The 13,323-nt window shown below is 40.5% G+C and overlaps 1 protein-coding gene across 1 annotated transcript; it reads left to right on the top strand.

The window, feature by feature from the left end:
• The first annotated feature begins 2,195 nt into the window (after positions 1-2,195).
• On the top strand, positions 2,196-9,641 carry LOC311273432 (cytosolic 5'-nucleotidase 1A-like). Its single transcript, XM_084380509.1, has 6 exons — positions 2,196-2,657; positions 4,441-4,608; positions 4,816-4,945; positions 7,045-7,167; positions 7,272-7,456; positions 8,365-9,641. Exons 1-6 carry the CDS (start codon positions 2,520-2,522, stop codon positions 8,734-8,736), a joined length of 1,116 nt encoding a protein of 371 aa, XP_084236635.1. The 5' UTR covers positions 2,196-2,519; the 3' UTR covers positions 8,737-9,641.
• The last annotated feature ends 3,682 nt before the right edge of the window (positions 9,642-13,323 follow it).

Below are 13,323 nucleotides of genomic sequence, written 5' to 3'. Positions count from 1 at the left end.
GCGTTATTCAAATCAGCTCAGTGGGTGCGGCCCAACTGTCTCCATGTCCTGTTAACCCCCTCAGAGCTTCAGACTAGTGAGCAGAGACACAAAGGCGGAGGCACATAAAGGGTAAATGTAGCATTGATGTTCAACAGATACAGCAAATTATGAAGACTTCATTTCACCCCAATTAAAAAGATTACAATAATGTGATACATGTGAGTTTTTATTTCTGCTTCCTTTCCAGATTCTCTTTAAAAACATGAAATGTATTTCTACATCACGCAAAACTGTATTTTCCCAAGCTTTCTGTAATGAAACAGAACATTAATCATTCTGTAAAAAACCTCTAAACTCTAAATATTGGGTTTAATTCTACTAAAAACATAGATCTGAGGGTCATGTTAAAACATTAACTACCACAGACTAGTAGAAAAATGTATTGTAGCCACATAGCTCCTCTGTTTTCAAGACACAAAAAAACTCAGCTGCTTAGATCAACTTCCTCTCTCACACCCACAGTTTCTGTTTCACGTCCTCTTTGTCTTCAACGCCCCAGGAATGAATGAAGCAGGGAGGTATTCAGGACTGACCTGTCCTCTACTGCACTCTAGTGGCTGTGAGCATGAAATGCAAGAAAAGACTGTTGCAGCTTTAAATACCACCGCACTCCTCAGAGTCTCTAATCTGAGAAGTGATTCAGGATTAAATTACGTTTAAAAAAATCCACACGTGTCAAAATTTGTTCCGTGCTCATTTATTTTTGCATCCATAAAAGTTTAAAGGGGCACTATGTAGTTTTGGGGAAGAAATTCAAACTCGGTATGAAATTGAGTTGTCCTTTAAGGTCAGTATTTTTATTAAGTCATGAAAACAACAGCAACAAAACAGGATTTGTTTATTTAGTTTGTTTAGGCATACAAAATCAGTCAATGAAGATCTTTCTCCTCTGATTAAAAATTCATTCATTCACATAGTGCACCTTTAATTTCTAATTATGTCTAACATCTAGAATGAATGTCTGAATCTTTGGTTCCTCCAGTTTCAGGCAATAAAAGACAGAGAATCCTTCAGCTGTCCTCGGTCAATCGATAAAAGCTCTTTGCGTCTGGTCTCTGAAGGAGCCTGGGGGAGAGTGTGTGGTCGCAGCCAGACACATTATCCTGCCGGTTACATGGGCACTACAACTTCAAATGGTACTTTGCACTGTCGGTCTCATATGTGCCGAATTTAGAAGTAGTAGATTGATATCTGTAATCCCCCCCTGCTGTTTTGTGATTTGATACAATCTCGATGTTGTTTGCCTGCAAAGTACAATCAAATTACACTGAGAAGAAGATGAAAAAAAAAAGATTAAACACCTATTTGCTACCTCTGTAATCCTGACAGAGATATAAAGACGATGGCAGTAATGGATGCAGTTGTGTCTCTATTATCCTTTTGTTCCTCAAACCCCTGCACGGATGTCTGCTCTTCCTCCCAGAAGAACATCTGTAGTGGCTAAATTGCCTGTTTGTTGTGATAAAAGCATAGCTAATATCATTTATCTAGCGCTCATGCTCCTCGAAGCGAAAACCTTTCATCTTTGTTCCCTGCATCACCGCTCTGTTTCTGATTGATGCCATATTTGGACGGCTATATATGCAGTCTGGTGTCCCCACAGCCAATCAGATTCGAGATGTGGGAGACTGACTCCCTGGCCGTTGCCTGGCAACTGGGACTGCTGCTCCGTAATTCAATCCGTGGAAAGATCCTGCAGGGGTTTAAATGGGAAGAGGGGAGAAGAAATTATCATTGGAGGCACAGGAGGGAAAGCAAATGACCCAAGGTGGACTTCATTTCCCACGCCGCTGAGCAGGAATATGAAATGATAGTAAGACTGGGACTAGCACTTGTGGTTGAAGTTCTTTGGTAGTAAGAACATCTAAAACAAATATGATAATAACTATCTTCTATTTAACAATCCATTAATAGATTGCAAGAGAAAATAGCTTCAAAGATATCAAACTCCACCTCTCTGTGAGGAAAACTGAAGCATAAATGCATTACAAGCATCATGACACACCGATCTGTTCTGTTCAACCAGTTGTCACACACATTAAATCACTCTGCTGCTGCTCTATGGAATCAGACACTTGAAGGGTTAAAAAGGGGGCGGATGCAAAAATGGCTTAAAGTCAGCACTGAGTGTGGTGAAGAGAGAGAGAGGAACACACAGCACAGAGGAGCTGAATATGGAATACAATGCGTATGATGCTTCAGCTGAGAGGATGTATTAATAGCTTGAGTTTTCTTTTTCAATCTCCTTCTTATTCTTCAATACTCATTGACTGCCTTTTCAGAGCTAAGTGCCCCTGATCTCATCTCCTCAGTGCACCGGGACTCGATGCAAATTGTAAATTTGCAGCCGTGAGTAAGGGCTTTTTAGGGAACCCCTGCCAAAGAGAGAGGGAGAGACGAAAAGAGAGTTATCTGAGGACACACTGACTCAGTGTGGACCAGAGGGAGATAGGAGAGTGGTGAGCCAGAGAGGTAAGATGAGTCTAAACAGCGGTCAAACTCTGACCATCAGTGGACAGGATTCGACCCGAAATGGTAGCAACAGCAACAGAGCTCCATGGGAAGGTGTTCGGGCAGGTTTGAGGCCCTCCACCCCCACCAGGAAACCGGATTCAGTGAGTATCATTTCAAGCCCTCCTCACGCAGCATCCATTCACAGGTACAGTTCTTATTAGTTTCCATGCCTTCGCAAAACATCAGAGTTGTTGCAGCAGTGAAGACGTTCAATGCACAAATCAGAGCTGAACCATGAAGTCAGATTTAATCTTGTTTAATTGCTTTGGAGCTAATTTGTGTTGATCTTTCTTGCTAGTTAAAGCCTGCCAAGACACTTGTGTTCACCACTCCAGGCTGATTATTTCACAGTGGCCAAAATGATGTCATATGATGTACGACAGACACTCTGACCACTTAACTTAATGAAAGACTAACCTGAGGGTAAAAAGCAGGTGGGATAATAACAGGTTTACCAGCAAGTGCTTGATCTGAAGCCTTACTGAAAGAAGTTCAGTGGAGATGGAGTAGGTTGTAACAGGATACAGAGGCTCCGCTTGGCTTTATTGTATCAGCTGGAAACTGGGCAAAGCATAGTGGGCTCTTGTTTCAGATCAGGTGCATGAAAAAGCAACTGCAAGATGCAGAGAGTTGTCTCATGAACTTGGTGTTTAAATATCCCATATAATGCTCATTTAAGGTTCATACTTATATATTTTGAGTAACTACTATATACTGTGTATATGCTTTAAAGGGGCTCTGTGTAACTTCTGTGTTGTGCTAGACTCCATTTATACTCCATTAATATTAGCTACAGTTGCTCTCTGTTAGCGGAGCATAGAGAGGCACTGAGACGAGGCACTCGAGAACATGCATGAAGTCACATCCTACGGCCTGTGGGTGGAATATCCAACCCCAGTCCAGCAGCATTAAGCAACTTGTATAGGAGCAACTGAGAGAGATAGATGCTATTGCTCCAAATTGTTGCATAGGGCCCCTTTAATGTTCAAAAACCACATTATTTTTCTCGTACTGTGCTGCAGCACCTCTATTCACCCTCTGTCTGTCTGTTTTAATACCTCTCTTTAATACCTTCCACCCGAAAATGCCAAGTCTGCTCTGATTGGTCAGCTCTTACAAGTCTGAGCAGGCACTGCCCAACGTGTATTTCTTTGTTGATTGACCGTTTTGATAGTTTCACATTATTTATTTCGCATCTAGAACTGCTTTATAATAAAAAAAAATGGAAATCTCACTTTCTGCAATATGGGACCTTTAGTGGAAGATATTTTAATCCTGTCAATGTTTACTTGCTATTATTATGTAGATGGAGAATGGGCCTCAGATCTATCTAGTTATTGTCCTGTTTTCCTCTTGCTGCTGGATTCTGAGAGTTATTAAACATGATTTGTTGTTGGCCAGTTATGACAAATAAAGTGTCTTATGTCTGATTTCCTTTGATGATCAATTAAAAATGGTCTTAAAAATCTAAAACTCTGTCATGATTATCAGTCAAAATATGTATCTGCATTCACTATTATACACACAGTGTGTTATTTGTTGTTGTGATAAAGGGTTAAAAAGTGTCAGCCAGGCTACAAGAGTCTTTAATATCACACTGTCACAGCTCACTGAGTTTACTCATCATAAACTGGGCCGTGGCAACACCATTATTAAAGTTTTCCTCTCTACTGATGTCAGCAAAAAGTTTTTTTTTCTCCAGTATTCGTATGACTCTGCTCAGAATATGAGAAATAAAATGTGTCCCTGCAGGCAGAAAAGTTACAACTCTGAATCTGACTGGACGATCTGATCAGCTCCTCTCATTCAAATAAGGCAGCTGTGTGTGTGAAGAGCAAGCTGAAGCTGGATGTGAATCAAACATTTTTAATCTCTTTCCCCCAGCCCAAGCCGGAGAATGCCATCACCATCGCCGTGTCGTCACGAGTCCTCTTCAGCATGGAGAAGGAGCAGCAGATCTTTGAGCAGCAAGGCATGGAAGACTATATCAAGTATCAGGTGGAGCATGAAACGCAGCCTCTCAGCCCCGGACCTGCCTTCTCCTTCGTCAAGGTCAGAGGCTATGAGGAGGAATAAAAACCCACTGCAGAGAGATACCTTGGTGTCAGTGTTATGTGTTAGGTTGTGTCTCTGGAGGCGGTGGATGAGTAATAAGCATTAAACACCAACCCACTCAATCACACACATGCTTCTGTCCCCCTCTGTGATAAGATATTGTCTTTATGTACAAATCAAATCAGTGTTTGGTCGTGTTCCCAGGCTCTGGAGGCTGTGAACACTCAACTGAGGGAGCTTTACCCAGAGAGCGAGGAGCTCTTCGATGTCGTGCTCATGACCAACAACCACGCATACGTCGGCCTAAGACTCATCAATACCATCAATCATCACCGTGAGTTGCTGATACACATAAACACTTGGAAGTTACTTGGCTTTAAAGCCACTGTGTGTAGAATTTTTAAATGGCTTTTCTTTATATTAGTTGGTGTCACAATGATTTCTTTGCTGAAAGGAGAAACAGAAACAGTCTCACTGAAATTTGGTAGTCATGGGTAACTGACTAACCAACAATCTACCATGTCTGCTGATGAAAAATCAACGAGGCCATCAACATCCAATGGAAAAGACTGACATATGAGTCACAATCTACCTTTTCCCACAGATAGAAGTACATGCTTGACAATTTCTGATACGGCATTTAAGAAACTGAAAAGCAAATTGTTTAAGATTCAAAGAATAAGTCTGGTGATATCCTATATTTTATTTTCATTGCCAAATCCCATGAAAAGAGCAAAACAAAACAAGAATACAGCTCCAGTATTGTCAAAAAAATAAATAGAATAAAAATTAAAAGCACACCAATGAGCCACACTCTGTTGCACTGGGTAACATCTTCTAACATGGACAGTGTAGTTTATGTTGAATCAATCCCACGCCACACAACAAACCATTCCACTACTGAAAATAGTCCAAAACCAATGCACTATTTACTCATGTTTGAGAGATATTTACTAAAAACTACAGTGCCCTGCTGATTTAGGAAACTTCTGAGCATTATTTAGAGATGAAAGTATATAATCATTTTTCAGCAGCCTGTTTTGTTTCTCCAGTCGGGACAAATGTGCCCGGAGCTAAGTGAGAAACAAACTAAAACATTATTGGTTTTGGTCTTTTCATGGAATTTATTGACAATAAGAAAAAAATATAAAATGTCACCATCCGTATCATGTAAAGTTTGCAAATACATTTATTGAGCATGAAATATGTTTTTGTTTGCTCAAATGAAAGTATGTTTTGCTTGCACATATTTTCTCTTCAAAATATAATTTATGTGCTCAAACTCTCTCATTGTTCCTTCACAAATGTGGCACAAATATCACGCCCTATTAAACTCCTTCACACAACTCTAATGCAGGGGAAACCCCTCACACGAATACAGTATGCACACAGAGCAAGTGAGAACGTTAACAATAACAACAGTAGTCCCTGTAAAGACACATTTCATTCAAACACACACACAGCATTATAGTATTATACGTTTTTAAATTAACTTTGTTTAATTTTTTTAAAAGCAGGGTATTTGGGAGATTCCTCCGCGTACCACTAGAGGGAGCCTGCGTACCACCAGTGGTACATGTACCATAGTTTGAGAAAGGCAGGTGTAAACGAATGAAACCACTATTGCTGATACAGTTCATTTTCTTGTACATTATATTCAGTGTGGTATCTGGGTGGTTTCAAGCCATCACCTCAGCTGACAATTGTTGACACAGTTCATTTACTTTTTTCTCCCATTCTGGAGAGTCCTGCTGGGTGGGCTTCTTGAAAGTCACCACTAACCCTAACCCCTAACCCTAACCCACCCTTTTTCATTTCTTTTGAGATCAAAAACAAGCCTGTAAAATGAACTTGAGGTGAGCGTTTGTTTAAATGTTTGTTTAAATGCTACACAAATTAATATTTTACAGTAAACTGAAGCAAAGTTGTTTATCCTTTATGAAGCATGGACTCCCACTCAGTTTAATGTGTTGCTCTCTATCCCTGAGGATGAGATGGGACTGACAGTGGTTATGGCTGGATCTTGTTCATGGTCCACTCACCACAATACGACCCTTGGGGATAAGTGGTGGGAATTGAGGATCTGTGATTCTGGCTGCTTGGAGGGGTTTGGCAGACCCACACCCAGCGCCTGCTAATGCAGTCAAGCCAAGCAGAAAAATCTGCATTGCCTGAGACAAGATCTCAAGGTCATTCCTTTCCTTTTCCATGCTCTGCCTCCTAAAACCACCAACAACCAGTATTTGATGTTGACAGTGATCAGCTATGAATGTTAGTTATGCCCCCCGCTTACCCCTGATTCTTTTTTCTTATCATCAAATATTGCAGTCCTCCTGACGATCCTTTTGTTTGTGTTTTACCTTTTTTTCCTTGTACATTTCAGTTTTATTCACATCAGCTGCTCACTCAACTTTTTCGTCCTCCTCTCTACAGAGTTGTTCATAGAGCGCTTCTGCATGACAGGGGGAAACAGCCCCATTGGCTACTTGAAGGCCTACCACACTAACCTTTACCTGTCTGCTGATCCCATCAAGGTTCGAGAAGCACTTGAGGAAGGTCAGTGCTAAAAGACAGAAGCTACATATTACTGTGAAGCTGTAACACCAGCGTAAGTAATAACATGTATTGATACACAGCTGATTTTTCAACAATCCATTCAGGCATAGCAGCAGCCACCATGTTCACCCCAGAGAAGATGACGGAAGTGTCGGAGACTCAGCTGCGTGTTGCCTTCGATGGTGACGCCGTCCTCTTCTCTGATGAGTCTGAGCGCATTTACAAGGCCCACGGACGGGACAAGTTCTTTGAGCACGAGAAGGCGCATGAGAACATGCCTCTGGACCATGTACAGTATACATATAAAGTGACAAATATTTAATCTCACTGCTATTGGACATGTAGTGCATTTGGTACATTCAATGAAGGGATTTTTCTGGTTTATTACAACTTGGGTCTAATGTCTTGCCTGTGACCATCATTTCTGTCACTGAGGATTGGGAAACATGGTGATATCCATCCGTCCATGCCATCCCCCTTTTTAATCAAAATGACCAAAATGCATCCACCTTGTTAACCTAGCTAGGGTTAAGAGTTAAGGCTTATTTATGCTCCCTTCATGTACGAAAATAGATACAACCGTTTTCGAGCAAACATTCATTGCCCACATATATCGAATGCATCCATCCAAAGCATCCACACCTAGAGGGTGCCGCTCAGAGTTGACTTGGTCTCACACATTGCTCCACTTTTCCTTTGCCACCATCCAAAGAAGCGGTCAGACGACCAGACAGGCTTTTCATAAACCAGATTATCAAAAGAATTTGAATTTGAGCGCATGTTGAAATATTGGCAAACATTCCTAATTAAGCACTGTGCACAAGTGTAAGTACAGGAAGTCAAAGATGAGCAAGAAATTTGGTCTGTAAACTCATTTTTTCCATTCGTCTTTTTCCTTTCAAATACATTTAACTGATCTGGTGGTTTGTTTTAAACCTGTCCAAGCTTTTATTTCTCGCAACATCTGACTTCTCCTTGAAATGTCACCTCATTTCCCCAATTATTTCCCCATTAGACCAATAGGAATGATGGCTAATGCAATGAATGCAAGTTATAAGTTATAATAAAGCAACTGCATGTACAGGAAAGTTTGTTATGAACTGAGATTCTAAAATTCGAACAAATAGAGCCACATATAAATCTAGAAGCTAACAAATGCAGCCTGTGGGCTCACTGTACTCGTCCTTCTTTCTGCAGGGGCCATTGAAGTGTTTCCTTGAGGCTTTAGGAAAGCTGCAGAAAAAGTTCTATAACAAAGGCCAGCGCATGGACTGCCCCATCCGGACCTACTTGGTGACGGCTCGCTCCGCAGCCAGTTCTGGTACCAGAGCCCTAAAAACTCTGCGCTCATGGGGTCTGGAGATCAACGAAGCTCTTTTTTTGGCAGGGGCACCCAAGGGCCCCGTGCTTGAGAAGATCAGGCCGCACATCTTCTTTGATGACCACATGTTTCACGTGGAGGGAGCAGCTGAATTGGGGACGGTAGCGTGCCACGTGCCCTATGGGATAGCTCAGACGGTCAGCAAGAAAGGAATTAAGGACAAAGAGACGTCTTCAGCACCCAAGTAGCCTGGACATCACTGTGCAGAGACAAGGGAAGGTACTCAGTGCTGTTTAAAATGCCATATACCACAGGAGACCACAGAGAAATAAAACAAAATCTTCACACTTTGAAACAATATTTATTTAGACGCCAGGTTGCTCAGCAAACTTGAAGCAGGATTTGTCAGACTTGCATGTTGTTGGTTTGCCTTTATGTATGTTGTACACGTGGTTGTTTGATCAATGTATATGAATGTAGTTTAAACTGAAGTATATTGGTAAGAAGGGAACATTTTACTTGATATTTATATATTTATTTAATATTTCTTATAAAGATGAGTTATAACTTATTTAGCATCTATTGACATCCATCATGTGCAATTTTCACTTCTGCTACTTGTACCTGGAGTGCTAAAAGTTCGGTGTCTCCCTCGTTGTTGCCTGTCTGCTTTATTTTATCATTTGGATGTGTCGTTGTTGGTCCTGTTGTTCTACTGTTCTGAGTGTGAAGTGTCTATTGAATAACACACTTGATCAGATGTGGAATCTGGGTTAATCTTGGCCAAATGAACACTGTGGACTGTTATGCAATCAAGTTTTTCTGTTTCAAGATTGAAGTAAAGATGACTGTATTACAGAAACACACTCTTTCCTGTCTTCTTCCCCTCTGAAAAGCAAAATAGTATTTATTCATTGAAGGTTAAGGAGTTTCAACATCTTATTCCCATTTTTCATTCCCAGTAAGCCCCTTGGCTGGGTACTAAACTGCACTGTTTGAATAATGACTCCTGTCTGTTTGTGTTCCTACATTTTGATGTATAAATTAAATATGTGGAGTGAAGAATTGTGGGATTGAGAGCAAATTGAGAATCTTTCATGAATTTAAAACTTAACTCTTAAAGGATAACTACCGTTTTTTACAACCTGGACCTTATTTCTGGCAAAATATATGATCATTTACTCACCCAGATAACTTTGGTGTCATTCGGCGTCGTTCGGACGAAATTAGATCCAGTGTAGCGGCGATATATCCATATAATGGGAGAGACGGGGCAGCGACACACAGCCTCTATATAACGCATTATCTGCCACGAAACTAGTTCATTTCATCAATATTTTGTTATGAAATGCTAGCGCTATTCCCCTCTGAGTCCGGGCTCGTCCGTTATCAACATCCGGGGTCAAACTAGCAGTAGCAGCTACAGGTAAACAAGCCGCGCTGTCGCGGGTGCGCGCGCAGCTCAGAGACGACATCTTCCAGGTCAGAGGTAGTAGATCAGCCTACAGACCCCGGATGTTGACAATAGACGAGCCCGGACTCAGAGGCTAATAGCGCTAGCATTTCATAACAAAATATTGATGAAATGAACTAGTTTCGTGGCAGATAATGCGTTATATAGAGGCTGTGTGTCGCTGCCCCGTCTCTCCCATTATATGGATATATCGCCGCTACACTGGATCTAATTTCGTCCGAACGACGCCGAATGACACCAAAGTTATCTGGGTGAGTAAATGACCATATATTTTGCCAGAAATAAGGTCCAGGTTGTAAAAAACGGTAGTTATCCTTTAAAGGCTCTCCTCAGACTAACTTGCTCCTGCTTCATTCATCGCAGCTGTCACTGACACATGAAAGCAGAAAACATTACAGCTCATCTGGCACAAAGACATTTGCTTTACGGTTACTGTTAGTTCATTTAATAAAGAAAACATAAGTAGGCTATCGGTGCTTTCAAAGATATGCATCAGCATTGTCTAAGAAAGTGATACTCACAAAGTCCCACGTCATTCTTTTTTCTGCTGCACCTTGAACTGGGTTTATATCCTACAGGTGATAGTTAGATAACATTTCTTGAGAAATGGAAAGAGGGTGTCACAGAGTCCTTATCTCCGTTGTGTAAAGGAAATTTCTCAGCTCCATAGCAAACAGAGTTGGACTGGTGAAGAAACCCTATGGCATCTTCATCCAAGAATAAAGCTTACCATTGAAAGAGAAAACAACCCAGAACTGTGAGTCAGGATGAACAGGAATGCTAAAATCTGCATTTGCTAAAACAATAACTGAACCCCCACCGTCTGATAGAAATTTTGACATGAGTGTTACAACATCTGCCGGATGCTCAACAACTTCACACCTAACGTGTTTTACTAGTCTCCACCCCCCATTTGGTTTCTTAACAGGCAAGATGGGGGAGTTACATGGTGAAAGTAGGGATTCAACAATGGCACCTTGAATTATGATAGACTAAATGACAAGATATTGTCTTTTATCTAGTCTAAAAGTTGATTTCGACTGGACAATAATTATCATAATAATAATTAGCATCTTTTACATTCCCAAAAAATCAAAACTGCTTAGAGCCCTCAAGCTACCAGAAACTGTTAGAAGCAATGCTTAGTCTTTAGCAGTCAATCAGTGTTTCTCTCTGTCTCTCTGTCTATGTGTGTGTGTGTGTGTGTGTGTGTGTCATCATTATTTGTGTCTAAATGTTTTTCTCTATGTGTTGCTCAATGCTCTGCCCTTCCTCCACTGTCTCCTTTGGATTTGTCACGGGGAATCCTGAGTGGACATTGATGATTGAACGGCGGGTAATACAAAGTTAAATCCTCCCAGTCTCAGCCTCTCAGCAGCTCTAGGAAGCAAGAAGCCGCTGCAAGTACTTCATAAGACTTGAGTTCTGTTCATGAATGCACAGTTTTATAATCGCAGCTCTCACAGACGGGTGTAAATCTGCTCTTTTTAGGTCAGTGAGACTGAGTCAGAAAGGTGAGAAGTCAAGAGTTTGGGAGTGGTGGCATGGCAGGAGGCATCAGAGTACTTTTTCTATTTAATTGAATGACTTTTTCCTCTTCACAATAACTGGTCTTTCATCCATATCTGGTCTCAACTACACATGTTTGCTCTGTGGTGTTGCAGAGCTAATAGGGTCAAAGCTAATCTGCCTGTGTATGCATATACAAATGTATTGTCTGTCTTCACACACCCAAAAGCAAAATGTGGTTAAAACAAGCTGTTAATGCTTCCAAAATAAGGTTGGATGTCAGCTAATCCATAACCATTTCTGGACTTTAAAATCATATAAGGAAGTTGTAACCCACAATGCCAATTCCAAAGAAGTTGGGACATTTACACATACATAGAATTAAATTAGACAATTTGCTCATCCTTTCTGCTTCTTGGTTTCTTTCTGTTAAAAAGCTGTTTTTCCTCACCACTGTCACCAAGTGCCTGCTCATGGGGATTGTTGGGTCTCTGTAAAGTAACGTGATGGGACTAGACCCGCTCTTATTAAAAAGTGTCATGAAATAACTGTTGTTGTGAATTGGTACCTTATAAATTAAATTGACTTACCAACACAATGAGCTGAAAGATGCTAAAACGCACTTTTTCTGTATATTGGTCACTATAAACGACCCCTTTGAGATCATTTGTGTATGTGATATATCAGAGCATCTTTAACGGCAACATCTGTCCAGAGGGAGACCACGTACTGATGTTGGGAAAAATTGGGATGGAGACCTTCAAAATGGTGTCATTAGATATGGCTTAATTAAAATCTGGAGTCACAGTTGCAGATTTCATTCAGTTTTTACCTTTTTTACTTATCAGCTGTTTTAGGTGGTGTGCTTGAACATAACTAGTCATGAGTTGAACTCAAAGACTTTCTCGTAGTGAGTTCACATGTGTAAGGGATCCTGGGGGTTGCCTTTTGCCATATAATTCCCTGGGAGTATTGGCTAGTTGTGTGTATTTTGCCTCGTAAGTCCCTGGGGGTATTGGCTAGTTGTGTGTATTTTGTTCCATGTAAGACCCTGGGGGTATAGGGCTAGAAAAAGAGAAAGAACAAAAAAAGAGAACTAAAGAAACTAAAGTAACAACACAGCAAGAGGCTGTTGTAATCTACAAAGTAAAGCTTGCAAAATAATTGATTATTATATATATATATATATATATATATATATATTGTGATTTCAAGAGGCTGAAGGAGTTCTAGATAATCCTTATAGACGACTTGGAAATTGAATAGGAGTGTTTGGTGCAAACCTGATAACAGGTACTATAATAATATAATACAATAATAATATGATCCTACATGAAATACTGTAATATAATGATATTATATAGTATAATATGATATGATAGGCCCCGCTACAATAAAATGGGCATGTAATGAATATATATATATATATATATATATATATATATATTGAAATAAGAATGTAAAGAATAAACTTTGTGGTGACATTCAGTGACTAGTATACAGCTTGTGTGCTACAAGGGTGCGTTGCTCGGAACGAATGTGTCATACAAACCACCTGGCTGAATAAGTTACCCAAAGTTAGTGTCTACTTGATGAGATCCAACCATACACTTGTATGGGAAGATCAGTGTGATTGTGAAGTTTGTGTGAATGATAAGCCCATTGGAAGTTTAAGCGCATCTGTCCCAGTGAGTCAATTGAAAACAGGAGGAACAAAACTGGGAAATTAAAAACTCTAGCTGACCGTCTTACAGGCCCTGCTGAAATAAGGGCAGACAAATGGGGAAATAATGTGGTTGAGGATGTTCAACTTTGGCACTATGTCACCCATAGGGTGTTTTCAGTGAAAGGC

The sequence above is a fragment of the Pagrus pagrus genome, assembly GCF_965226575.1.
Source record: "Pagrus pagrus genome assembly, chromosome: 18".
Taxonomy (NCBI): domain Eukaryota; kingdom Metazoa; phylum Chordata; class Actinopteri; order Spariformes; family Sparidae; genus Pagrus; species Pagrus pagrus.
Note: the sequence above shows the minus strand (reverse complement) of the source record. Positions and strands in the feature narration are given on the sequence as shown.

Coding starts and splice junctions, on each gene's coding strand:
- LOC311273432 (XM_084380509.1), top strand. CDS start 2,520: ATGAGTCTAAACAGCGGTCAAACTCTGACCATCAGTGGACAGGATTCG. Junction 2,658..4,440: donor CCACCAGGAAACCGGATTCA/GTGAGTATCATT, acceptor TCTTTCCCCCAG/CCCAAGCCGGAGAATGCCAT. Junction 4,946..7,044: donor CAATACCATCAATCATCACC/GTGAGTTGCTGA, acceptor TCCTCTCTACAG/AGTTGTTCATAGAGCGCTTC.